Here is a 27,306-nt window from a genome sequence, read left to right as displayed (position 1 = left end):
AAAATGGATTGAAATCTAGTTTTCATCTCTTCAGGATTAATTATTTTATTTTTTAAAATGTCATTCCTGCACAGTGGAATTCAGAGGCACTGGAGCACAAAAGTTATGTTTAGAAGCAAGCGTCGCACGTGTTTTCTTTCTATGTAACTCATTTAAATACATACATTTCACATTCCAGTCAGACATTAACATTTACTTTTAAAAGTTAAGCTACTAGAATTAGAACTCAGGATTTCTTGGCTCCCACCCCTGTGCTTAAATCAGTGGACTCCCTCTTTCACAGTGACTAATGAAACCTACACCGCCCCAGTACTACATGAAACATACCCCGGATATTGCTGATATAACGAGAGAAAGAATGGAATCCCAGGATTTCCCACTTCTTAAAGGTCACATGTAATCTGTGCTCCTTTATGAAAACAATTTGGTTGAAATATGCTGAATGTAAAATTTTCACTCAGACCCCATTGATTATATTTAGGGCCAGAGTCTCAACTGATGTCAATATTGCTGATTTACTTCAGGTTCAATGGGGTTACACTGGTTTACACCAGTTGAGGATCTAGTACATAGTCTCTAAAGCCAGGACTGTAACCAGGGTGGGGTGAGCGGGGTAGCTGCCCAGACTGAAAGCCGTGGGGGTGGGGAAATGGGGCAGAGAAATGAAGGGGAAAATCCAGTAGGGAGTGCAAATATACTTGCTCGCCCGGGGTGCTAAAATGCCTAGTTACGGCTCTGTCTAAATCTGTAATCATCATTCTCTATGGCTGGGTTTCAAATGTTTGTTTTTCTCTCCAGGATCATCTACCTACACATGAAATGTGCTAAATACAATAAAATGTGCCGAGTCACAAGCAGGGAGACTTAATCTGAATTCTTTTCCTGGAGGAGCTGGTTGTCCGTAGATATGGCTTCCTATGGGAATGAGATAGAACGATGGAACCTCAAGCAAGCTGGCAGAATTGCAGAACTGTTGGAGCCAGTGGCCTCACCTGATTATGGAAACAGGCTCTCGCCACTTAAATCCATCAGCAGCATAGACCACCTCTTAGACTCTGCTTACAGCTCTTTCTCTGGTGGCTCAAACGTTCCAGAATATCATCCTCCATCATATTATAATGAAAACTATTGTCTGCCCTTAGAGCAGTTGCCATATATGGACTCGGAATATGTAAAAGGAATTTATAATCCTAATGCAATAAACTCTGATCCTAAACCCACACATCAGCACAAGTCACTGGAGCTGAGTAGTCATCAGAACTCCGACAATACTGGGCTCAGTGGACAATACAGAAGCACTCCTACCCATGGGACTTTATATCAGCCACCATCACCTCTGGCTTTACCCCCTCATCCACCATCACCACCAGCACGACTTCATAGCTATAAAGCTACCAGAAATTTTGAAAATACAAGAGGGAAATCTAATTCTGGAAATCATTTTGACCATAGTGTGCAACTAGCTACTTGTGCTCAGGATATTAGCAATGTCCTTCTCCCCTCTGATTCAGGGACAAACTGGGTATCCAGGTCAAAGAATGAGGGGCTAATGACCGAGGAAAACGAAGAGAGGGATCCATCCCAAGATGGCACAAAGCAAAACAAGCCTCATGTTTTCATCAGACCCTCGTCTATTATTTTTCAAGAATATTTAAAATCTGATTCTTTGGCTAAGACCCCAGATCTTTTCTGTACTCAGAATTCAGTCCAAGCTTATAAAATTCCTGAGGAGATGACCTCTAAGTCCTCTCATTCACTGCATACCAACCTCAGTGCTGTTAATGATACACAAGAGAACAAACAGTATCTTTTTGCCTGTGGTGTACACAAACCACTCTTTAGAGAAGCAGGTTTGCAAAGCCGGGTCTCAGAATCCAGCCAACAAAAGGGACAGTTTCCCTGCATTCAGTGCCCAGGCTGGACTGAAGAGTATTCAAGCTTGGATCAGGATGTATTGGAGAGTAGTGCAGGCTTAAAATACATGGACAGTTCTCTTCCAAGTGAAGATATGTCGGAGAAACTGAACAGCTCTGAGGACAAGAATCGGTGCTCCGGCTCCAAAGAAGAAAACAGGAATGATGTTTGGGAACTACTTCCCAATCAACAGATCAAAATGCAGAAATCACCACTGTCCGACTGCTTGGATGGTATAGAAACAGAGCCTACTCACCATGGGGAATTGGATTTTGGAAATAAGCAATTTTCTGATAGTGCTGACCAAACATCTTATTACAGACCAAACGATGACTCCCCATCCCAATTTCTAAATGGACTCCAGAGAGAAACACAAGCTAACAATAGCGGTCCTGACCTTAGCATGAACCCAAAGGAAGAGGACATCCTAAATCCTGTTCATCATAGAAAACACCAACTTGAATTTCAAAAGAAGCTTGAAAGGCAGCCTCAGGATGATTCTGCCAGTGAAAAGATAAACAGGCAGACAACTCCTCTCCTTTATTACCTTTCTGGTGGGAAAAACACCAACATTCTGAGTCACAAAAATCACACTCAGCAAGATGAGGACTCAGGGAGTTTGCCTAAGACCTCTCCAAGGAGCAATCGCCCTGTTTCTGCACAACCTATAGAGATACAAAGAGAAATTAACCAGCTTCAAAAGAACAAACACCATCTTCAGTGCACAGGGGATGATACCATTAATGAGACTGGTGATGTAATTCTGGGGAGCTCTGCTTCATCAGTGGATGAGAGTTTCAAGAATGATTACAGGGAAAAACTTAAAGTTGCTCAAAGAAAGGTCCTGAGAGAAACATCTTTCAAAAGAAAGGATTTACAGATGAGTTTGCCCATAAGGCTGAAGCAGAAACCCTCCAAAAGACCTTCAATTGATCATCTCAGATCGTTGTCCTTATCCAGTGCAAATGAGGATGCTAAATTGATTCATCCTCCCAAGTGTCTGGAAAACAGCAGTAAAGATGAAGAAACAAAGAGGCCACAAGCTGCTCGAATAGGAGGAAGAAAAAGGATAACAGAAGAACAAAAGAAATTGTGCTATTCTGAACCCGAGAAGCTCAATAAACTGGACGATCAGCAAGATCAGGGTGTACCATGGAGGGAAGAAAGCACAGGGGTCAGGTCGGATGAAATTAATGAACAAGATGCAATGGCAGGCAGAAGAAAGATTCTGGAAAACCGAGGGAGTGCGCTTGCCAGTTCCAATCTCTCCAAGACCGAGTTGAAGCAAATCCAGCATACTGCACTTATTGAATACATGGAACGAAAGATTGCACAAAGGCCCGCTAGTGCTCTGCAGAAACCGCCCCTGCAGAAAAGGCCTTCCAATGCTAAGAGGCTTCCTGAGGGCAAGACTTCCAGTGCAGATATTAGCAGAAAGACCCAAAATAATGAGGTAATCTGCCAATTTCTCTCTCCAGAAAGAATTCCAGAACCCTCCCCTGCTTTAATTGCCACAGGGATCTGGACCAGTAGACACAGTGCTAGTTCTTCTGCTACTGAGGCAGTACATTCAAAACCCAAGTCTGCTGCCAGGGAAACAGACAGAAACTGCACCGGCAAATGTGCTTCAGCTGAAAATCTCCTTCCATCAGAGACTTCTGCATCCAGCAAAGATCGAGAACGATCAAAATCATCTCCTTCTCCTGCATGGGTAAGAAATATATTACGAGGTAATTTACAGTTTTGGGCCAGACTGTGAACCCTTTGCTTATACTGGTGAGTAGTTGCTCAGATGAGTAGACCCATTGCTCACCAATGGAAGTAAGGAATTAATAATCTGACCCTTAGTGAGCTATAGCCTGTTCTTGTAACCTGGAAGAAAAAAATGAGGATGCTATGTTTGTTATTCTATAGGAAACATCACAGTTGTTTGCAAACCGTATGTGCATACCTCCCTTGGAGTTTGGTTGGAGGAATAGATTAGAAGAGAGAACATACAATTAATTGTTTGGAGTTCTAAAAGCAATCCTACCAAAATGTTTTAAAATATTATGCTTAATTAATGACAATAATGGTTGTTAATTATTGGCATGCATAGTGCTTTGCAGACAAACTGTAGGTTTTCATTTTTTAATGGAAATTAAATTATTAGCAAATTGCTAATAAGTATGCCTGGAGGTTGAAAACTTAAGTGCATTGCCATAGATAAAAGCTTTTACATGCCAAGTATTACATACTTTTTCAGGGACAAACAAACAGGACAGGTAGAAATTCATCTGAAAACTCCACAAGGATAGATTTCTGGATTTTGAGCCTGATTTCACCATTCGGAGAGGAATTTGGGTGGGCTGCCAAGGAGGTAGGGGGGTAGTCTGCAAACCTGCTATATCCCAAGTATCCATGAGGAAACCAGAAGAAACTTTTTTCTCCCGGGTAAGTCTTTTGAGGGAACACCTTTTAAGTGCTTTTTGGCCTGAAAAGCAAAGCCATATAGAAATCCATGGGTTTCAGTTGACAGAATTAGTGCAAATATTTTATTTGTGTATGTATTTATTTATGTTTGTCTGTCTATTTTGGCTCTTATGAAGTCTTTCTTCCCATATCTGAGTTTCACTTTTGACTTTTTTAATTGAACCCAGATTTTCAAAGTAAAACTCAGCAGAAACCACTGAGCTTTGTCTAGTTATACATTGCAACTGTGCATCCTTTCCAATTTTCTCAAATCTCACACTTGGCCACTTTAAAAAACGGAAAATAGCTAAACAGATACTTTTGGATAGTTACCCTGATGAAATTAGATTTCCTGCTTTTCTCAGGTAGAAGTAATCCATGAACACTGCAGACTGGCACAGGATGAATATGTGTTCATCACTGTTTATTTAGCAATCTGTTTTATAGGACTGAGATTTCTGTTTCCTAGGTTGGTGGCTCTCCATTTGGTAGAAGAGAGAGAACCTTTCATGGATCCATCTTTTCTCATAATACAACTTCCCACACACTACTTAGATCTCAAAATTACTCATTCTGGGATAGCAAGAAGGTCTCTAGGCTACTTATGGTACCACAATTAGGAAAATAAAACAGTGGTTCTCATCTGATACCTCAGATACTGTCGTGAAGAGCATGTGATGTAGATATTTACATATATAGAACAAAACTGCTTGGCTACCAACAGTCAGCTCACCACACACCATAAAAGACTACAATGCTGAGTCTTTATGAATGATTCCTTTTGCCCTTGCTCTTGACACAACAGCCTTGAATTTAAGTAATACGATGATGTGGCTTCTGGCAAACTCTAACACTTTAGAAGCCTGCTGGAACAGGTAAAATTGGCCGTTTGCTTTATTTCCTACATGCTCAGTGAACATTGACCCAGTGTCAGGGCAGAAATATGCACCTTTCAGTGCCAGAATTTGGAGGACAATGTATGTCAATATTTCTGTAAAAGAAAGATAAGGAAAATAAACAGAGGCAAAGGGGAAAGAGAAGAGAGTCTTTTCCCCCATTAGCGTCTTCTAGCTAATGGAACTGCCACTGAGATAAGAAACTCTCACCAAAGATGCCTATTTTCAGAACTGTAGACAAGCAAAGGTAGAGTCAATATTTTGCTCCTGTATTGCTAATATTCACCTGCCATGCTGATAGGCAATCTATTTGATCATTCAACCTCATGTTCCCATGGCTGTAGCTTTGAATTTTCCAAACCGTGAGCATGTTAGAGCTTAGCCTTGTGAAGAGTAACCCAGAACAATACCTGTGAAGGCCAGGAATGTCTGGGTTACTTCTGGGTTGGAGGATAGACTAGATTCTCTGATAAGCAGAGGGGATCGATACACAGTTGAGAAGAACCTATAGATAATTAGTCTAGTATGTTCCTAATTGACTGCCTCCTAGCCTGGAAAAACCCATCTATTTTGGATAGTTTAGGGAGAATAGAATAAATTTTATTATGATGTATCTGTCTGTAGGATACCACTCATTGTAGTATCCAAGTGCCAGTAATAACCACTATTATACATTGGGATGAGTTGGACAACTCACTAGAAGTCCCTTCCAATCCAAAAGATTCTATGATTCAACAACCATGAAACACATTATTGACTGTCTAGGCTTCATTAGATTGTGGGGCAGGGTTGAACACTGTGTAAAATGTTCACACATACTTAGGCATGTAAAATGTACCTTCCTTGATACTTCTCCTGTCATGGAGAAGTGCTGATAAAATCCCAATTTTGTCTGTAAATCTAGAAGCCTTAACAAACATATTTTTCTAAGGGGAAAAAACTGATGCTAACTTGGGAGAGAATGATGGGAATTACATAACTGAAAGGAAACAAACACTTAAAATGCTTAGTAAACTGCTACCTGAGCTATTGTTGAGTTTCCACCTTAGTAGGCGTGGGGAGGTGCTGAGTACACAAAAACAATAAAAATTTGACAATGCTGCTCAAGTTAAGTCTTCTGCATTTTCAGGACCTTCCTAGATGTACAACTTTCCCAGCATCATCAATTCAAGGTTGTGAAAACTATCCAATCATCCCCAGGTAAGGCTGTGAGAACTACTCCACCCTCCCCAGATAAACATTGCTTTAGAAATGTTTTCAAACACTAGTGGGCAACTACATTCACTATGTTTCTTTGCAATACAGTAAATTCAATGTGATGTTAATTTTTATGCCCTACAGTGTGGTTGATTCCTAACTGAAATCTGTTGTTTCCCAATTTTTTTGGAAGTACGGGTCCTGCCAATGTTGGACACAAACATGTGCTCGCTAGCAACAACAGTGTTTAAACACAGTTGTTGCTAGCAGGGTTCAAGAACTGTTTCCCTGACAAGCATGCACAAGGATCAGAAAGGTGTTATTAAACCATGCTTTAGCCTAATCCCCACCGAGGTAGCCATGTGGCTACTAACAAACATGTTTAATCTGTTGTCTCTCTTATGACTTTGTTACGGAATTCTAGTTTAGTTCTCAGGCATAAAATAGAATTTAAAAAAAAACCTGGTCATATGGCCCTTGTCTACAATGAGGTGGGTTTTTTTGTGAACACCTCTCACCATTGCTGTAAAACCAGTGCATCTCTACTAGTGCTAACAACTGTTGAGAATGCTAGGGTAGCTCAGAGCAGGGTAGGATGCTCCTCCTGCTATTTACAGCCATAGAGATGCACCAGTGCTAAAGCAACAGTGGGAGAATTTGTGAAAATCCTGAATGTAAACAGCCACTCTGTTAGACAAGAGCTGGTAAAACCCTGCTCCCATCAGCCATGTTTAGATACTGCTGTTTCTAGCATGGCTTCAGTCCTAGTGTGGACAGGGCCTAAGTAGAGAGACTTCTCATTAAGTCACCTGTGAAGTAGTCTGATATATGAATCCATGAACTTCCATAGCCCCTCAGACTGACACTGGTACCATATAATTCACAGCGCTTCAACGGAAACCTAACACATCAACTCTAGGAGGCTCTCCAATACAAATAAAATGCAGTGTTGCATTTTCAGCGAGGAAGTGCTGTCATATTAGGGTGGATATTCCCAAAAGAAATGGAGAGCATCATCATGGCCTTAATAATTGCCAAAGTGGGGGGAAATCTACCTCAAAACTTGTAAATGTAGAGTCTGATCCTGAGAGGTGTGGAGTACCTGCAATTCCCATTTGAAGCCAGTGGGGTTGTAGGCCCTCAGCATTTCTTGGGCCCAAAATGTACAAAATACTATTTAGAGATTTTAATCTTTTATAAAGATCACAGAGGAAATCATGCTTAGTTCAGAGACAAAAGGACTGGAGACATTAAAAGCACTGCTTATTTTCAAAGCATTTCCCTTATACACCTCTGCCCCGACATAACGTGACCCGATATAACACAAATTCGGATATAATGCGGGAAAGCAGTGCTCGGGGGGGGGGGGGGGGGGGGGCTGCGCACTCCGGTGGATCAAAGCAAGTTCGATATAACGTGGTTTCACCTATAATGCGGTAAGATTTTTTGGCTCCCGAGGACAGCGTTATATGGAGGTAGAGGTGCATTAGCTATTCCTCACAACACCTCTGAGGTACAGAAGTGATGTTCTCTCTGTTTTATAAGTGGGGAAGCCAAAGCACAGAGGTGATTAGACTTAGCCAATGCCTCAAAAGGAGTCAGTGGCAGAGAAATCTGGAGTTTGATTCTCCAGCTCTGTGCTCTTCCCTCCATTCTATACGACCCCTCAGTCTGAGGTTTTTTAGTGGAGGTTGTGAGGGAACACCATGCCTCCCTGCATCACAAAGGTGCTGTGGGGATCAGTTAGTTAATATCTGTACAGCACTTTAGAGATGCAAAGTGCTATGCACATGCCAAATTGTTGTTGTTGGCTAATCCCGAGGTCCTAATCCAGCTTTCAATCTGTCCTAACCTCGTTATGGGGAGTTTTATCTGAGTAAAAACTGAGTGAAAACCAAGTAAGGACCACAGGATTTAGCCCTTTATTATGCATCTGACTGTAGGGAAATAGACTTCAGAACAGCTGTCTTTATTCTGCTTTCTATTTACCCTTCTTTTATTTAGCCTTTGTGCTGCCTACGTGGCGACAGCTGAAATAATGATATCTTATTTCCAAGCGACGAAGATCCAAAGGGGAGGGACAGGGGTTGCTTTTTTAGAAATGTTGGTTAAAGGCAGCAACTCTGTGCTTTTGCCACCAGGGACTGCTGTAGCAGCGCAGAAAAGGCAGTGTTGCCTGGGAGCCTGCTCTGAAATGCTGAGTCACTTCCAACCTTCACATGATGTCAGTTAGCCAGGCATAATACAGCCATTGCCCCACAGAGCTGCATCTGCCACCTAAAGGCTTTTACCTGAAGAGAGATCACTTCAGGGCCTGCTCCTGAGAGGTGTGGAGCTTTAGTGGGAGTCACAGGGGCTCAGCACTTCTCTGTTTCTTCTCAGTGACCCTACAATCCCACAGACTTAGAATAGGGTTATTTATTCCCCAAATCAGTTTCTTTCCTTTTAGGTAGCTTTAAAAATCATTTTTGCCTCTTTGTGAAACAACAACAACAACAACAAGGTGTAAAATGTACAATAAAATATGTATGAAAAGGGCTGGAACTCTTTACAGTAAAAGACTCCATATTGCAAACCACCATAGCTTCTGTCGTTTCTCACTTGAGTGCATTGCTCCACCATCTGATCTCTGCCAAAAACAGCACCTAAAGGGTAGGCCAGACCTGTCCACAGAAGAACAACATAGAGATCCTGTCAGAATGCTTAAAGCATGGAGTTTATAAATATATTTTAAATAAATATTTACATAGAAAAGCTGCTAGTATTTTAACCCTGTCTCGCTTGCCCAGAAGAATTGGGAGAGGAGCAATCAATTCCTGCTTCAACAACAAAAAAAAATGACACCCATTGTTTTGGCCATTCTAAGTAGTGGGGCTGCTTGATACAGGGTAGCCTTCTCAGCAGGCCTTCAGTGGTCTGTCTGAGATTCCTGATTCAGGTGGAGCAGCTTCACGTTAGCAGGTCATTTTTTATGCAACTAGAAGTGTGGGTGAGTCCATGTATGGTCAGAAACATTTCACAGGTGACCTTAATACAGGGCAAGTGAATATGGGAGAGAAGGGAAATCCTGTAGGGACCAATTTTGCTGGCTATTAATGCAGGTGACTGTAAGTTCAGGTTTCATTGTACTACATTTATAGAGGAAGCCATAGCCGCCTACTGTACAATAATCTCTCCCTCTACCTCCCAACCCACCAAGTTCTGCTACTGTGCAACATAATACAGTAGCTGTGTTCTGCTGAACTCTGGTGGCAAATCCAAACCTCTCGGTGAAAATGGTGCAGATTTACTATGTTTGGATATTAATCGCTCCAAAAGATGGGAGCAGAGTATCTTGCAGGCCTCACACATGTGCCTTTACTATTGGTTGGAGAATTCCAGTTGTCCCAATGTGTGTATTGTGTTAATGCAACACCAACCCTGCTGGCAAGAAGGATCTCGTTCCCCCAGACAGGAACTGGCTAACTTCAAGGCATTTATCCAGAAGTTACCCAGGTTCTGGTAACCATTCTATTTTGTAATCCCATTTGAAGTTGTTTCTTCCCCATTATTGTTACCCATTACCTACCACTTTCTCCTCGTAATAACTACAGTTGCTGCATTTACCCTGCAGTCCAGGTCTCACTCTGGCATTTTGTCGGTCAGGCCCAAGAAGTCTCTGACATGTCTACAGTGCTTTTCTTAGGGCTTGTCTCCACAGAGACTTAGTGCACAGCAACCCCGGCTGTGAAAATACAGTGCACTAGTCTGCTACATCAAAGTGCATGGTGGAATTTTCAGTGTGTGCCAGCAGGGTCCACATAGCTGTAAATTTACACCCCAACTTGCTGTGTGCTACGTCTCCGTGTAAACACACCCTTAAGATTGTGGACAAAAGGGATGAAGTAATTGTGCCATCCTGTCATGATGCTGTCTCAATATGAGATCATGCTGAGTCATAATACAACAGCATCACACTGATACAATGCCATGACTCAAACTTGACAATACAACGTCAGGCTGTCACTATTTTGTGGCACACTCTTCAACCCTGATTGACAAAATGATTTTTCCAGCAGTTGAGTATCATTGGTGGGCCTAGACTACAAGTACTGGCTTTAGGTCATGTGAGGTTTATATTTTACCTGCACTAAATACTTCCATATAATAAATAAAATGCCTCCAAATGGTGGTGTTAGTAATTAGCTAATGTGAAATATGATTTGAAACTTTAGCTTTCTAGCAAAGAATGAAGTCGAGTTGGCAGAGGAAAAAGACTGTGTGAGAGATGAAAAGCAGCGAGTCTGCACAGCCAGAGGAAGAGGAAAGTCTATGGAAGAAATTGGAATTTCAGAAACTGTAAGACTTTCATTGTTGAGCCAAAGCACAGATCAGCTTCATCACATGAAAAGCCTGTACATCTTGCCAGTGCCTGGACTTGAACGTGGTAAAAACAGCTCAGCTGCAAACCATCAAAGTGATCTGCACAGCACCAAGTCTGTATCAGGAAATCTGCCCATACAAACAAATACTGAAGACATTGTGGGGCTCAAGAGATCAGATACAATAGTCCAAAAACTTGAAAGGCTTCCTAGCACAACAAAGCCCTATGGCATTTCCTTAAGTACTGAAAATCTACCCCCATGGTGTGTATCCTCCCTGGGCACATTGCAATCTCCACTACTACATTCAGAGTCTCCTCTTCACTCTCCACTGCCCCTGTCTTCTGTGGAAGAAGACAATGTTTTCTTCAATGACTCCGTCACTAATGGCTTAGAAATAACGTCAAAGCCTTCTTGTCTCTATGGACAAATTGATACTTTAGTTTCAAGGACAGACATGCCAGAATCTCTCCTGACAGTTGCCTTGGAGGGAAAGCAAAGTAAAGCAGAACAAAAAGCCAGGTAACCTTTCTATTCCTGAATTATTGCTTTGTGTGCATAATTTGACATGTGATCTTCAAAATAATCACAGGTACAAAACCATACCAAGCAGAAAGGCATAGAGATATTGCCTCCTGTCCTATCTCTACAGTCTTCCTCCATTAGGGTTACCATATTCAAACATTTAAAAAAGAGGACACTCCACGGGGCCCCGGTCACGCCCACGCCCCAACACCGCCCCTTCCCCGCCCCAACCCTACCCCATCTCTGCCCCCATTCCAACCCCTTCCCCAAAGTCCCTGCCCCAACTCTGCCCCCTCCTCTGAGCACCCCACATTCCCCCTCCTCCCTCCCGCTCTGATCTTGGTTGGGGGTTGCTAAGTGCTTCCCTGCTCCCCACTCGCCCCGCAGCCCCTATGCCCTTGCCTGCCCTGCTCCTCCTCACCCTGCAGCCTCTGCACCCCCCCACCCCTGCAGCCTCTGTGCCCCCTGCTCCCCACTCGCTCTGCAGCCTCTGCGCCCCCCGCCCCTGCAGCCTCTGTGCCCCCTGCTCCCCACTCGCCCTGCAGCCTCTGCGCCCCCTGCCTGCCCTGCCCCTGCAGCCTCTGCGCCCCCCCCGCCCCTGCAGCCTCTGCGCCCCCTGCCTGCCCTGCTCCTCCTCGCCCTGCAGCCTCTGCACCCCCTGCCTGCCCTGCCCCTGCAGCCTCTGCACCCCCCCGCCCCTGCAGCCTCTGTGCCCCCTGCCTGCCCTGCCCCTGCAGCCTCTGCGCCCCCTGCCTGCCCCGCCCCTGAAGCCTCTGCGCCCCCTGCTCCCCACTCGCCCTGCAGCCTCTGCACCCCCCCGCCCCTGCAGCCTCTGTGCCCCCTGCTCCCCACTCGCCCTGCAGCCTTTGCGCCCCCCCTGCCCCTGCAGCCTTTGTGCCCCCTGCTCCCCACTCGCCCTGCAGCCTCTGCGCCCCCTGCCTGCCCTGCCTCTACACACACCCCCCCCACCGCCTGCCCTGCTCCCCCGGCAGAGGGAGAAATGCAGGCTCCACGTGGAATCAAACACAGCCGCGCTGCTCTGTGGGGGAGGAGGGAGCGGGGGAGGGGGAGGGACTCTGGCTGCTAGAGGCCCTAGTGGCTGCGAGCGGCTTTCAATCAGGCCAGGCGTCCAATCAGCCACGCCGCACTCCGCATGAGGGGAAGGGGGAAATCCTGGACATTTCTACTTGATTAGAAATCCCCCCCCGGACGGCCATTTAACGCTGAAAAAGCTGGACGTGTCCGGGGAAACCTGGATGGATGGTAACCCTATCCTCCATGCTCTCTCTTCATAAGACTCCATTCAGTTATCACAGATTTTTAGATAGAGGAAAAAATAGTCATTGTGAAAAAGCCACTGTATATAATAATCTCATTAAGAAATTTGAATGGCCAGAAATCCAGATAGTTTGGCCATTTACACACTTACTAATTTGTGCAATAATGCAACCATGAATTTGGTAATTGCATGTGCAAATATCATGATCACTTGGATGTGCAATAACATGCATACACAAAACAAACACCATAATTGCACAAGCAAACTGGCTGCATAAACTACACCAGTTTTGTGCGTTCATCCTTGCACTTAAGTTGTTACAAAATCTGGATTTAAAGGGTACTTTAAAAAGATGGCTGTGGTTATTCTATATAGCAAATGCAGTATGACTAAAAGGATTTATTCCCTATAGTCAGTAGCCTCTGCCATCAAAGCTTCTGTTTGAAGTGCTGCAGCAGAAGCCCAAAACTTTAGGAGGAAACCAGCACAAAAGGAGAAGCCTTGACTCCTGAGACTACTGACTGAATGGATTAAATAAATGTTTCACTTTTATCTCTAAAACAAGTGTTACCCCGCCCCCCAACCTCTCCCCCGCAAAAAGCAGCAGCAACCCACAAAACCTCAATAGCTGAATATACCAGGGTTGTTGCCTCCTGATCGCCTCCTCGTGGCCAGCAGAGGCTCCACTGCAGCTTACCTCTGGTTTCCCTCTTCAGTCCCCTTAAGACTCCCACACAGTCTTTTTTGTGGCTAACACCCTCCTCCCCCCCAGGCTGAGGTTTAGTATATAATAGAGTTCAAAATAATCCTCAAAATAAAGCCCATCTCCCCAACCCAAACATTTATACTCCGCTCTGCCCCTTCTACCACACAGAGCTCTTTTCCTATTATATCCCACTCTGCCCCTCATGAAGTCCTCATTCTTGGCCCTTCTCAGCAGGAGCACAGCCTTCTGGCCCTGGATTCCTTCTTCTGTCAGCATCTCCCCTGTTCTGAGGGAGAAGGCAGCATATATACTGCCTGCTTTCAGAGAGCTCCTCCTAGTTGGCTGGGAGAGAGGGGAGCCCTGCCCCACCTACACCACAGGGCTCCTGGTCCCAGGGCCTTAAAGGGACAGTGTCCTAGGTTTTTCCTCCCATCCAACTATTAATTCCCCATTACTGCTTTGACCATTTCCTGAGTCTTTGTTTCATTGTTTCTGGAACAGGGTTTTCTTGCCTCTTTCAGGTTTAAAGGGCCAGCATGCTCAGCTACACTGAACAATTTCCCCTTTGCCTATTGCCTTCTGCTTCCATATCTGTATTCAGCCCATTTAAAAAGAGAAAAATATTAAACGGTCAGCTGTTATGCCTCTCTTTTAATAAAGAATTAGAATTAGAAAATGAGTGTCGTTTGTGAAGAACAGATTGAGGGAGTGGCTACCTAAACTCAGGTGATACTTCCTGGGTTATGCCCAGGGGTGAAAGTAACTTAAAGGACGTACCAGTACGCCGGAGTCCTGAGTGGGGGAGTGGCCTCAACCAGAAGAGGCGGGTCCTTTCAAGATTTAAAGGCCCTGGGGCTCCGGCTGTGGCTGGGAGCCCCAGGGCCTTTAAATCACTCCAGAGCTACCAGCTGCAGAGGCAGCTGGGAGCCCAGGGGCTCAGGGGCAAATTAAAGGGCCCAGGGCTCCGGCCACCGCAGAACTGCGGGCCCTTTAAATCACTGCCGGAGCTCAGGCAGCGCTTTAAAGGGCCCAGAGCTCCCTGCAGTGGCTGGAGCCCTGGGCCCTTTAAATCACCGCCACGGAAGCCGGTCCAGTCTGGCACAGCATACTGGCTCTTGTTGGTACACCATACCAGACTGGACCGGCTTACTTTCACCGCTGATTATGCCCAAATAAATCTGTTAGTCTTTAAGGTGCCACGAGGACTCCTTGTTGTTTTTGCTGATACAGACTAACACGGCTACCCCTCTGAAACCAGTTTCCTGAGTTAGAGGGCACTTGCTGTAGAAATAAACAGAAGGTACACAGTGAAGTTTCTTCCATTCACAATATTGTAGCTGGGTCACAAAAACTGTTTTGGAGAAAATACTTGGGGGCTGGGGAGAGGTTCCCTTCACTACAGAGGGCAAAATCTAATCCTGATTTTCTGAACTCTGGTGAATCAAATCTCTGGATAAGTTCAGTTCCTCAATTACAGGAGCAGATCTCCATTGCCAGTCAGTTGCCTGTGGCGTTTAGGAGCTGAGCAAAGCAACAACATTACAGAGCCTAAGAGGTCGGCAGGAATTTAGTTCCAACCCTGTGGGGTTGGGCACTCAGCTGAACTGCCGCTTTCAGATATTTAAATATCAAGTTTTACAAAGCTTTCAGATTTCACAAAGACATTAGTAAAATTGGGGGTATTTTACATGCGCCTGTGAAACTATTATGAATGGACCAAATTTCTAGCTGATGACATTCAGTGAGAACAAAGCAACAAAAGGGCGCGGATGGAAAAACCATACTCAGCTAAATGCATCATCAATGTATTCGGTGGGAATGTACACCCTCGTTGAGCTCCTAAGGAAGGTGGGGAATGGGGTTGGATGTGTGGTACAGAGAGGAGACCACCCCTTCTTCTCCACCTCCTTAACCCTCATATTAGGGGAGGGCAATGGAGTCCCAGTAATAGTGCTGGGACAAAGTTAAAGGAGTTGTGGGGGCTGACAGCAGCCCTCCACCAGGTGGTACAAAGAAAAAATGACCTGCACTGGACAAGTTATTGCAGATGGTTCCCAGATGTTACTCAATAAAGTTGTGCCCTAGTTCAACCACGTTCCTGGTATTTTGTCGGTCTTCCTGTGGCGTCTGGCACAATAGGATAGCAAGCAGTGCGACAATGGCTCTGCTTCCTTGTGTATTATGCATTCATCTCAAGGTGTCAATGTACAATGGGGTTTTTAAATGTTTTCAAAGTAGGCGTAATTCAAAGGGATGGAGCTGGAAATGGGAGACTGCCGATTAAGTGAGGACCCCAGAAATGTGAGGGCCTGTGCAGTTGCACATTTAACACATATATAGCATTGGCCCGGCCCTCCAGCCCACAAGCAAAGTGAACACTTTTCACAGATTCAGAAGCTCTGAGACTTTGAAAAAGGCAGCCATGAAAATATCAATGTCTTGATCTGCCAGAACTTCTGGTGGAGCAGTGAATGTCCACAGTGAATGCAACTTCTTTCTTCTTTCCTGTAGACTCCAGATTCCTGAGAAAGACGAATCCAGTCTTGGGAGTAGGAATGAGGAGAATAAAGACAGTAGTGGAGTTGTGAATTCATGTTGTCCAGATGTCAAGGAACTAACTCCTGAAATCCCTATTCTGTTCCCCAGAAGAGGAGGCAATGAAGAGACTCAGGTGGAAAAAGAATGCAGAGTAAAATGTCTGGCTGGAAATGCTTCAAAGGGAACCCCCCGTCTTCAATTAGAGGCAAATGATATTGCACTTTCCCAGGAAAAAATAAATTGCCACATGGCATCATCAGCTCAGTCCGAGCAAGGAGATAAAATCAGTAGTTCAGCCTTAAATGAAAAAGCAGCATACAACAGCCAGAATCGTGTCCTGCCAGAAAAGGAGACAGATTTTCCTAAAAGGAGACTGAAATCCCCTGAAGACCAGAGATATGAAGAACTTGCTATGGAAATCATTGCCAAAGACAATTCTCTGGCTGATATCCTCATCCCTTGTCCTACTAGAAAAACTGCACTAGACCTCCTGGAGGGCCTTTTTCCTGTTAACATTTCAGTGTCTGACAGATCACACAGGAATAAGGGAGCTAGGATGAGAGAAGAGGTGCAGCCTGTTCTAGAAAATGAGTAAGTAGTTTGAGATTACATATTCCTTCCTGTCTCAATGTCTATTTGTCTCATGCATTCACTGGAGCTAAGAATACCTGGGGATCCTGTTTTTTAAATCAGCAACAAATTCTGTGGCCCATCTTCTGGTTGGCACACCAAGGAATGTCTAAGGAAATAGTAAGAAAGAGAGGTAGGATTCTGACTGGGAAATAGGGCCCTGAATAGCTATGATAGTGCCTTGGTTGGATTTCTTTTGTGTATCACATGCAATGTGCCAGACTGGAAATGTTTTCATGAGAGATCCCAAAGTAGTTCTGGAGTTATTAGAAGAGAACATGATCATTCTTGGCTGTCAGAAATCTTATGCTCCAGATATTTTCAAAGGTTAGACACATCCCTGCTTGGGGGGAAAAATGATTCTGGCTAGTCTAGAAACATGTGAATAGGAACCACATTGTTCATGAACTAGGCTCTAAACATTTGTTAACATATTTATTTTCTGCTTCAGTAGCAGGAAAAGTATTGACGGTCCAACAGAACCATGTTCTGAAGCTGAACGCAGTGCAGGTCACAGTACAGAAGATCCCAATTCTAACATGAACCAAATCCTGATTAAGAATGGAGATGGCTCAAGTGACCTTGATGACATCACTTCCAAGAAAGTAGGTATATGAATGTGAAAAGGATTGTGTGGGTTTCTTTACAGTAACTGAGATATTATCATAAATTTGGTATGTGTAGTGTTAGAGGAAAGCACTTTTATCAACATACTTTCACACAATATCATTACTTCAAAGTGCGTTGAGACTTTCTGGACCAAATTCATCTTTATTATAACTCCATTTAAAGTCATGATGAATTTGGTATGTTGATTGTAACTGGTGTTGTCTAAATTCTGTCCTGTTTTATTCATCTGCCAAAGACATCCACTGTGGGAGTGATCAGGGATAGATTCTGAGCTGAACGCTTCCTTGCAAAACTAGCTTCTGTGCACTAGCTGATTCACAATTGTACAGTATTTGAGACCAGATCTGAACCCTAAATTGATGACATCTGGCAGTCTAAGTGAAAGATGATCTTTACATTCAGAGAACTGGCAGCAGGTTCTGTTGATAGCATCGGCCTATTGGCTTTCACATGTGTAGTGAGAAAGAGATAAGCTTAGACTATAATTCCTGAAGTAGAAATACTGTGCTTCTTTAAAAATAACCCACATCACTCTTCAAAAGAATTAAGCTTGTTAGTTGTAGAAACGTGGCCAAATTAATTATAATCTGCCTACTTAAAATTCTTCCTACAGTGGATGTGGTGGTATTCTTCCCTCTGCACTGTTTAGCGGCTGCTCCCTTCTATGTCAGAGTTGGCTGCATTTCAGTGAAAAGTGGTGTGATCCTTCTCCCACTCTCATCTCTGAGCCTTCTTTCATGCTGCCCACTATGCATGGAACACCCTCCCCAAATCTGTTCACCAACCTACCTCCCTTGCCTCATTCAAATCCCCCCCCCTAGAATTCAGTTCTGTTATGTTGACAACAGGAAGTGAGTTGAATTAGCTTGTAATGGAACCATCACACTGTCCGTGTCTTACTGAGTAACCACATGATCTTAATACTATAACCGTTCTCCTCCTCCTCCTCCCCCTTCCTTTTTTTTGTGTGTTAATTACCCTTGCCAGGTATGTTATGCAAACTCTTTGACTTTACTGAGGCAACTACCAGACATTGACTCTTGGGGGTGAAAATAATAATAATATAGTTTATAACGTCATTGGAACTTGTTTGTAACTGTCTTTTGTATAGGCTTGAAAGTATTAAAAAAAAGTTTAAAATCTGGAGGAGGCAATCTGTGGAAAAAAACAGTGTCTGTAAGCAGTTTGGATTCTGGGAGTTAGTAACAAAGTTTCCAATATTTTTTATTTCCCCTGCAGAAGGAACTTATTTCTAGCATCCAATCAAAACTGCACACCCTCTGGGAAGAAAGGGAACTTGTCCTATCCGAAACCAAGGAGTATGCTCTGCGTGGCAAAGAGCTAGAGGCAATGGTACAAGATGTCTGCAAGCCCAATGAATATGAGCGCTACCTGATGTTCATTGGTGATCTGGAAAAGGTAGTGAGCCTGCTGCTCTGTTTGTCCAGCCGCCTCGCTCGCGTCCAAAATGCCATGAGGAAAATCAACGAGAATACAGATGCTGAGGAGAAGGTGAGTCACAAGAGGCTTGGAGATTTAGCTGCTTTATTTCTTTCACACTTCTCTTTCAAGATAGGCCTTCACTGGACCCATTTCTCTGTCTCAGAACTGTAGAGTTCTGCATAAAATTAGACCCAGATCTGAACCCTGGCTGGCTTTGCCAGTAGTAGTTAATAATTAGCGTGGTGTATTTCCATAGCAGAAAAAGAGTGAGCCTCACACGAACGATAATTGCTCAGTGGATGAAAAATTAGGCTTCTGCCTTCAGCAGGAGTGCAAGGTGGTAATAGGAACAGGTAAGCACTGTGTAGATGCTGAACTGTAGTTGTGGCTTTTGAAACTGTCAGTATATGGGACTGATGATCTGGGAAGCCACTAAAACGTCTCCTGTTGGTGTAGAACAAAAACCTGTATTCCAGATATTTTCTACTGAGGATCATTTCTTCTGAGTTTGGAAAGCCTATTTAACACAATGGCCTTGTCTTCACTGGGGGGGAAAAGTGTGTTCCTAACTGGAGGTGAAATCCCCCAAAGTCTTTAACTCAACCTTCTAACTCATGTGAACGCCACAAATTGCCTTGTCTTCAATAGGAATTTAACTTAAGTTAGCTAACTCGAGTTAGGAACACTGCTTTTTTTCATAGCGCAGACAAAGCCATTATGTCCTAAGAATGATTCTTTTTTCTGCTGTCCTTGTTATATAAGACATGCCCCTTTCCACAATACCACCCACATTGCTGATTCCCAAATGAGGAACAAGTTGAGGACAGAGTTCCTCTGTGATCTTAACCCCATGAGCAGCGCTGCTCCTTTTCTGCAGAGCTTTGTATTCTTGTGGATCGTTTTCCTTTACGTTATCAAATGCATATAATCAATCCAAATTCAGAAACTCACCACCAGAATCTTACCCTGTGATGCCTCCTGGAGATTCAGGAGCAGTCTGCCCTGGAGTTGAGCTCATGGTAGCAAAAGTGGTTTTAGACAATATTTTAAACTGGTTTTGGCTAACACGGTTTAAAACAAGGCGACGCCTGGCCTCTACTCTTCAGCCAAAGCACATTTAAGCTGTTAGCTGAACTGGTTGTAGATGTTCCCAGCGAACAGTTAATTTCTAGTGGGGTAGTTCCCCTAAACCAGCTAGACTGAGAGCTCTTCACATTAGTTAGGGTACTTTACTCAGGACTTTGGATAAAGTGCTCTAAAGCCTTGTCTATATTATGGAATTTTGACAAAAATCTCCAATCATTCAGCTGCACAAGCTTTAGCAACATTGGGAGCCTCACCTCTCAGGCTCAAACAGCCCTGTGTAGCATGGAGTTGATTAGACTTGTTCTGAGCAAGTTTAATTGATATGGTGCTGAAAATTGAGAACTTCCCACGTTGCTAACCTTACTAAAACCAGTCCAGCTGAACTAGGGTTAGCAGTGATGGGAAATGTTAAAATTCCCTAATGTAGGCCAGGCTTAAGCAAATTACTATAAACTGTTTTAAAAGCCACCCTCGCTTAGTAACTACTTTTGTTTAGCAAGTTCCTCTCTAATAGTTATAGTTTATTCTTTTATATTACTAATGTATTATTAGTAATACTAATTTGTTATGCACTGACACTATATTTGGCTCTGTTCAGGCCACGAATAAAAACACTTTATGCCCTAAAGGTTTTGCAATCTACACAAGACAGATGCAGGGTAGACAGGACATACTGAGATGATTAGGATTTTAAATATATAATTATTACTACCTTTGACTTGCTTCCTGTGGACAACATGAAAGAAGTGAATGTTGATGGGAATTGCCAGCCACCTTTACCTTGCAAGCCACAAGGGAAAGTACTTCAGTCTAGGAGAAGCCATCCAGAATCTAAAGCCACAAGGGGAAGTAATTAAGTTTAATACACTGTGGCTCCTGAATGAAGATCTAGAGTCTGTCAGAAATTATTGGTTTTCATGGTGTATGCTGCTTTTGCTTTTTCCCTACTAGCAATCATTAAATGAGCGGCACAACCTCCTGTCTAGACAGCGGGAAGATGCAAAAGATCTGAAAGAAAACCTGGATCGCAGGGAAAGAGTGGTTTCTGGTATCCTTTCCAAATACCTGACTGACAAGCAACTCCAGGACTACAAACACTTTGTTCAAGTGAAGACCTCTTTACTGATTGAACAGAAAGACCTTGAGGAGCAGATTAAATTTCTCGAGGAGCAGCTGGAGAGCCTAGAGAAGAGCATCCTGCTCTGATGCACAGCAACGGGCCACCCGCTTTCAGGAATGGAGGAACTGGGCATTGTGTTGGAACTCCGCACATATTCACTGCATTGCTGCTAAGACATGAACATGGATCAGTTTGATGAATTCCTATTAGTGTCACAGTGTTGATAAGTGCTTAGATGGTCTAGGGACATGTTGGAAGGGTTTTTCTCTTTGGATGATCTGAATGACAAAATCTTACAGCATGTAGCAGATTGCATCTTGAAAATGACTGATGAGACGTGTCACCCTTATTAATTTGACATTTTCCCTTCTCCCTGTCATCTGCCCGTCTGTTTCCAGACTGACATCATCTCAATAAAAGAATCATAAAAATATTTTCTCTTTGTGGGTGGGTTGAATATTCAAAATAAGAAATGATGTGGGTGTTTGAATTGTGAATTAAACAGAAGATAAACAACTCCAAAGCACAATGCCATGGGCCACTTAGTGAAACTCCTCTGACAGTGTAATGATAGCTGTCCCCAGTTAATACCTAGGAGTGACATGTAATATTGTCACGGGAATAACACTGAGCTCTTTTCATCAGCAATAATTCCCATGGCCTTTTGTGACTCTGCAGCTGTAGAATTCAATTGCTATTCCATCTGAATCTGGGTGAGATGTTCAACAGAAAACTCATGAGGGCCGCAGGAAGAGCTGTGGGCATGGGTTCCCGCAGGCCACAGAGAAGTATTTAGTGGTGAAGTTGACATAAAGGGATGCTCTCAAAGATGGTAAATCCCAAAATTGCATCTATCCTAGCTATCTGCAAAGTCCACGCAATGCTTTCTAGGGGACTATTTTTCAAATTATTGCTACACGGCTTGTTTGTTTTTCTTCACTTAGTGCCAGTCACCCAGCATTATTATGGACCCTGCCATGAAAAAACACTGTGCTGTGATACAAAGTGGTTGAATTTTGAAGAGTTTTTGTAAACCATGAGTTTAAAAAAAAAAAAAAAAAAAGACTTTAAAAGATGGGAAAATTCCTTGACAATCAGGGCCGGCTCTAGCATTTTTGCCGCCCCAAGCAGAAAAAAAAAAAAAAGCCGTGATCGCAACCGCCGGCAGCTCTACCGCTGCCATTCATTCTACGATGGCAATTCGGCAGCAGGTCCTTCGCTCTGAGAGGGAGTGACGGCCCCACCGCCAAACAGCCGGACATGCCGTCCCCCTCTTCATTGGCTGCCCCACGCACCTGCTTGCTAGGCTCGTGCCTGGAGCCGGCCCTGTTGACAATGTCCTTTTAAAATAATGTGTATTGAAGGTCTTTCAAGTGATATTACTGTATTGAAATTGTTTCATTTAATACTCCTTTACCACTAGGTGTATCAGCTGTAGGTTCCCTGAACATCAAATGAGAATCTAACTGGAGCTTCTTCCAGATCTGGGCAAGAGGAGAAGGCAGGTCTTGATATTTTCACAAGTGACAGAAGTCACCAACATTTGTTATACTGAGAAAAGGAGACAGTTTTATCCCCTGCATCAGAAAGGAAAGCTCCTTCGGTCTGATGTGGCATAGAAAGTTTTCATGGTTGATGCTCATGGAACTTTCAGACGCGCAACAGCCAGTGTTCATAGAACCATGTTGCAAATAAAACTCACTATTAATTATCATCCTTTTCCCCCCCTACCAAATATTGTGGGTTTTTTTCCTTCAGAGCTTTGAGGTTTCCCTCTCCACTTATACATACTGCTCTCTACCATTAAATACTTCACTCAGTCACACGTGGAGGTGGCTCTCTGGGACTGGCCAACTCTCATATCTGCCAGCGGAGGTTACTAAAGCATGAGAACAAGATACCCCCTGTAGCAAGTTCCCACTCCTGGATGGTCTGATTTCTGATCTCCATATTACACTGCCCCAAAGACCCTCCCACCCATCCCCCTTTCCTGATTTGCTCCAGCTTTATCTGCTTTTCTGGGATCAGATGCAGTGTGGTGGCATTCTTCTATGTTGGCACTTCAGTAAGGGCATACTAAGCACAAATTATGTGGGATAGCCCTGCAAACAAGGTGATTCCTCCTGTCCACGTCCACGTCCCCCCCCCATGCCTTTGTTAGCAGTATGGAAAAGGTTAATCTTTATTTTGTATAATTGATATCAGTAAAAAAACTCTATTCCTCTTGGCTCATCTTGAACAAAAGTCCTCCAGACTCGGAGGTGAGATGAGTAATTAAAAAGACATGTTCTCATTATTTTTCAGTTCTTGCCTTGTCACATGACTTGCTGAATGTGGAGGATGTCTGGTTACTTACTATGCAGCTGTACAATAAACGGAACCATGGTTCGATACAGCCCAGACACCAGTGAAATTGTGCTCAAAGAGGCACCGGTCTTTGGCTGTAGAGCTTTGACGCTCACGTTTTCTCAGAGGGAATTGCTTCTAAAGCTCAGCTCGCATGCAGGTTTCACAACACAGAGCGAAAAATACCCTGTCAGTGATGCTACAAAGAGCCTTTGCTGCTATAAGCCTTGCCTTCAATTCTTGAAAGTCTGTGATTCACGTACTGTGTGCTGCCTGTCTTTTACATGTATTTGGTATAAGGCACAGAACTGCTTGGCTTAGGAAGCAGACAGCAGTGAGTTGAAACCAAATAACTTAAAGTTTATAACAGAAATATTTATTTAACAGTCAAGAGAGCTCGATGTCCCCATCTTACAGAAACACCCACAACCAGGGACGGGGGTAAGGAAAGGTCAGTGAGGACCCCTGAGGAGTTTTACTCATACTTCCAACATGGGAGCTGGGGCGGATTTTGAGCCTCCCCCACAGAACAGTCAGTGGCTCAGCTCCAGATGACCTACATGGAGCGATGGGAATCCACTGGAGGCCAGGGCCATCTGTACAAAAGGTTACTACTGGCCATCTTCCTGGAGCTCTTCCCCTGCGATCTTCTAAAGGAGTGTTCCACAGCAGAGAAGGGGCTTAGCAGAAAACTGTGAAAGCTTCAGGCTTTATGGACTTTGCAATGGATCTCTTGCAGAATTGGGAATGGAGCCCATCCTAGCAATCCACAAAGCCCCGTCCACATGAGGGCCTCCTTTGCATGAGGAGCCAAGTGCAATATTGCCAATGCCAAGCATTCAAAAATAATGCATCAGGCTCTCCCCAGTCATGAAACTGGCTTAAAATCATGTTCTAATTGGTAATAATTTTGTGGGTTTTTTTTAATTTGCATACTTTAGTATTAGGATACACTCAAGCCACATTTTCAAACTTTCATCTGCAATCATTTTTCTTTGTAATCCCACCCCCAGACCTTTTTTTTTTTTTTTTTTTTTAAATGAAAGCAGATTCTCACATATTCACAGGATTCCAAGAGCTGGGGCTTGAAGAAAACCACCAAGTAGCATGAGACTTGTGATAAAATTGTGAAAGCTGTTGACATGGCAAGTAGTACAATCTGCCCCCAAAATACTATTCTGGTCTTATGTCCAGTCCAAACTGTGTCTGCCTTAGTGATGGGACTAATTTTAGTGAACTCAATACTGGTATGAGCAGAATTTGAAAAGTCAGTAGTTTGTTTTAGACTCCATATGAATTTTTTAAAGAGATGTTATGCATTTCAACTGAATATTTTAGCACAATTTATCAAAACTGACTGTGGCATTTTTAAATGTTTCTTTCCTCCCCCTTCCCAAAAACTGGGTTAGTGTAAATTAAATGCAGATGATATTTCTATGTATTTAAACATTTATTAAGCCATGTTAGTGCTTTGGAATGTTGGTTATGTTGAAATATAGAACTATGGACAGAGAAATAACACATTTCTTTCCAACCATCTGCTTCATTATTATTTCATTACCTGTCAGTAGCAAACACCCATCATCATTCACAAAGATCCTTGTATATTATTGTATGTACATCTTTATACAATGGAAAAATAGGCATCAATGAGAAAATGCCTTCCTCTCTGATGCTGCTCTTCATGTCAGATTCTAGACAGACAGAAGGTCTTCATACAAGAGTATTTCAGTGCAATAGATAATGTGACAGACATAGCAGAAAATACATCAGATGCGGATTATTTTCAAAAGCATTTTGGTCCTGATTCTCCTCTCACACAATCAGAGGTAACTCCACTTAAGTCAATGGAGTTCCACCAGGATGAGGCCAGTATGTGAGGAAAACTAGACCCTTCAAGGTTAAATCACCTCTCCTGAACAGCATTTCAAAATGAGCGTATAATTTACCAACAACATGAAGTTCAAGGTACCTTAAAAATCTCCATCTCCCCACTGTCAGGTGATTCAAGCCACACATTTAGGTTCGTTAAAAACAAATTTAAGTACTAATACAAATACTGTAAATATTTTAAAATTCCAACTAAATCAGTTTTGGGTTTGGATTGAAACATTTCTCTTACGCTGTTTGCAACTCAGGTACTATAGCCCTGGAATCAGAACATGAGACTGAAATTAACTCTTTAGGCTAGTTTCACTGTCTAGGATGAAGGAAGTACACAAAATAAACAGTAGAAATGGTAATAAGTAAATTAGGCCCCAATTCTGCACACAGTTATGTACATTAACTCAGTGGGACTACTCAAAGTTAAACACATGCATGAGCATTTGCAGGATCCGGGCCTGGGTCTCATTAATCTAAGGTATTATTAATAACCCAAAGAAACTTTTTACTATCTAAAGATTTAACATGACAGTCCCCCTTCAGAAGTGGACTTTAAAAAACACCTACAAATTAAATGTTCAAGGAATGGACAGTTCTAAAAGATCATTACGTATGTTCTTGTTAAATCAATAGGTTTGTTTGTATGAATATATATCAGGAAGTTCGATTTGAAGGCGCAATGCTTTTTTTCCCCTCACAGCTGCTCCTTTTACAGAGATGTTTGCCTGGATGACCACTGTAGTTCAAGTTTAACTTTATTAGAATGAATACAAGTTTTAAACCACTGGAAGTGGTGAAGAACAATGCCTTGCCTGTCAATTGGCAATGCTACCACACGGGTTATCTCTCTGTTGAATTGAAATCAAACATATAGTCCCTTTCCCAGTCCAAGAATATAACTGTAGAGGGCTGTTTATGAGATGTAAACTGTCTGCTTGATATTAAAAGGTGGAACTTGCTTGATATAAATAACAGCTCAATCAATCCCTCCCAAGGCATCCTAAGGCAATGATGTAGCTTTAAAACAGAAATTAAAAGGGTATCCTTCTGGTCTTTCACAGCAGAAATGCAGTTGGTTTGGGTACTAGGCAAATTCTCACTCACTCTTAATATTTTGGTATTTGCACATAATGCTTGATAGACCTATCTTTAGAACTACCAAACTTTTTGACATGACAAGGCCTTAATGAACAAACACCACAACTAATCTGTTGTCTAAAAGGTAGTTACAGTGCCATGTATGTGCTATTTTTATTTCTCCTAATTCCTCTGTCATGTCTCTGTCTAGGTCTCAGGAAAGTGTAAAAGTGCAAGAGTTGATGAAATATGAAAACAACTTCTAAGTAGACAAAGGGGAAACCGCCTCTGAGGAGCATTAGCAGGTGTGGAGGTCAGTTGTTCTTAGATTAGTACCCTAAGCCCCATGATAGCGGTGGTGTAGTTCAGGCTGCACATATGAGGCTAGTCCTGTATTCCTTGTACATCTAAAATTCCCACTATGGGCTGGGGTGTTCTGCTTTAAAGTTAGGGTTAGGGGTACAGCTGGGGATATACGTTTAGTCTGACTTTGAGAGTTACAGGGATTCTTTTTTAAAACCTGCTTGGCCCAGCCCTGAATAATTCCAACAGTGGTGTAAAGGCCTATTAACCTTCCCACAAAGAGCAATCAGCTGCTAGCACTCACCATGCTTTGCCTTTCAAGTAGACAAGATGACTATAAATACCACCTCATTCCCAACAGTGGTATGCCCCTGAGTCTCACTGGCCTTGGTCTTCTAAGGTATGGAGAGTACCAATATGTATCAAGAAAGTCTCCACAACCAACAAAGGGGAAGGAGGTTGAAAATAGACATTTTCAGAAGAGGTAGAAAAGGTTCTCTCCCGCTCTCCCCACCCATTGACCCAATGGCAGTCCACAGCCTCTCATTTGTTCACAAGCATTACCTGTGCGAGGTAACAGTTATCTCTAAGTAAGGAAGCCTTTTACTGTGAAAACTGTGACCCTCCAGTGTTTCCATCTAAATCCATCCTTTTCACTCTGGCTCTGCTTAGGTAAAAGCTGTTTCTTCCTGCTTCCAATGTCATAAAAGGACCCAGCATTGCTGCTTTCAGAGTCCAACAGTTCTCTGAAGCTGTAGATGCTGAATATGGTCCCGATTGTGCAAGTCTTTCCCCTGAAGTCAGTAGGCGTTCTGCCCAAAACCAGCACACAACTAAAGCTCGGTGCAGTGCAAATAAATACACCTCCCCCATACATTCCTAGTAGTGTTACCACATATGATAACCTTCCACTTGTAACC

The 27,306-nt window shown here is 43.2% G+C and overlaps 1 protein-coding gene across 3 annotated transcripts in view; it reads left to right on the top strand.

Moving 5' to 3' along the window:
* Positions 1 to 24,659, top strand: part of SHROOM1 (shroom family member 1) — a 76,898-nt gene extending 52,239 nt beyond the window's left edge. For 2 of the 3 annotated variants that reach the window (XM_054037295.1, XM_054037294.1), the window contains 7 exons: positions 799 to 3,625; positions 6,391 to 6,461; positions 10,673 to 11,341; positions 15,841 to 16,458; positions 16,949 to 17,102; positions 18,367 to 18,639; positions 20,608 to 24,659. In XM_054037295.1, coding sequence (XP_053893270.1) covers positions 908 to 3,625; positions 6,391 to 6,461; positions 10,673 to 11,341; positions 15,841 to 16,458; positions 16,949 to 17,102; positions 18,367 to 18,639; positions 20,608 to 20,862 — 4,758 coding nt within the window. In that variant the 5' untranslated portion in view covers positions 799 to 907 and the 3' untranslated portion in view covers positions 20,863 to 24,659. The remainder of the gene's footprint in view (positions 1 to 798; positions 3,626 to 6,390; positions 6,462 to 10,672; positions 11,342 to 15,840; positions 16,459 to 16,948; positions 17,103 to 18,366; positions 18,640 to 20,607) is intronic. The other variant, XM_054037296.1, reaches the window with a different exon arrangement.
* The last annotated feature ends 2,647 nt before the right edge of the window (positions 24,660 to 27,306 follow it).

This window comes from Malaclemys terrapin, chromosome 8 (assembly GCF_027887155.1).
Source record: "Malaclemys terrapin pileata isolate rMalTer1 chromosome 8, rMalTer1.hap1, whole genome shotgun sequence".
Taxonomy (NCBI): Eukaryota; Metazoa; Chordata; order Testudines; family Emydidae; genus Malaclemys; species Malaclemys terrapin.
The sequence above is the reverse complement of the archived record's forward strand: the minus strand, read 5'-3'. Positions and strand labels throughout refer to the sequence as shown.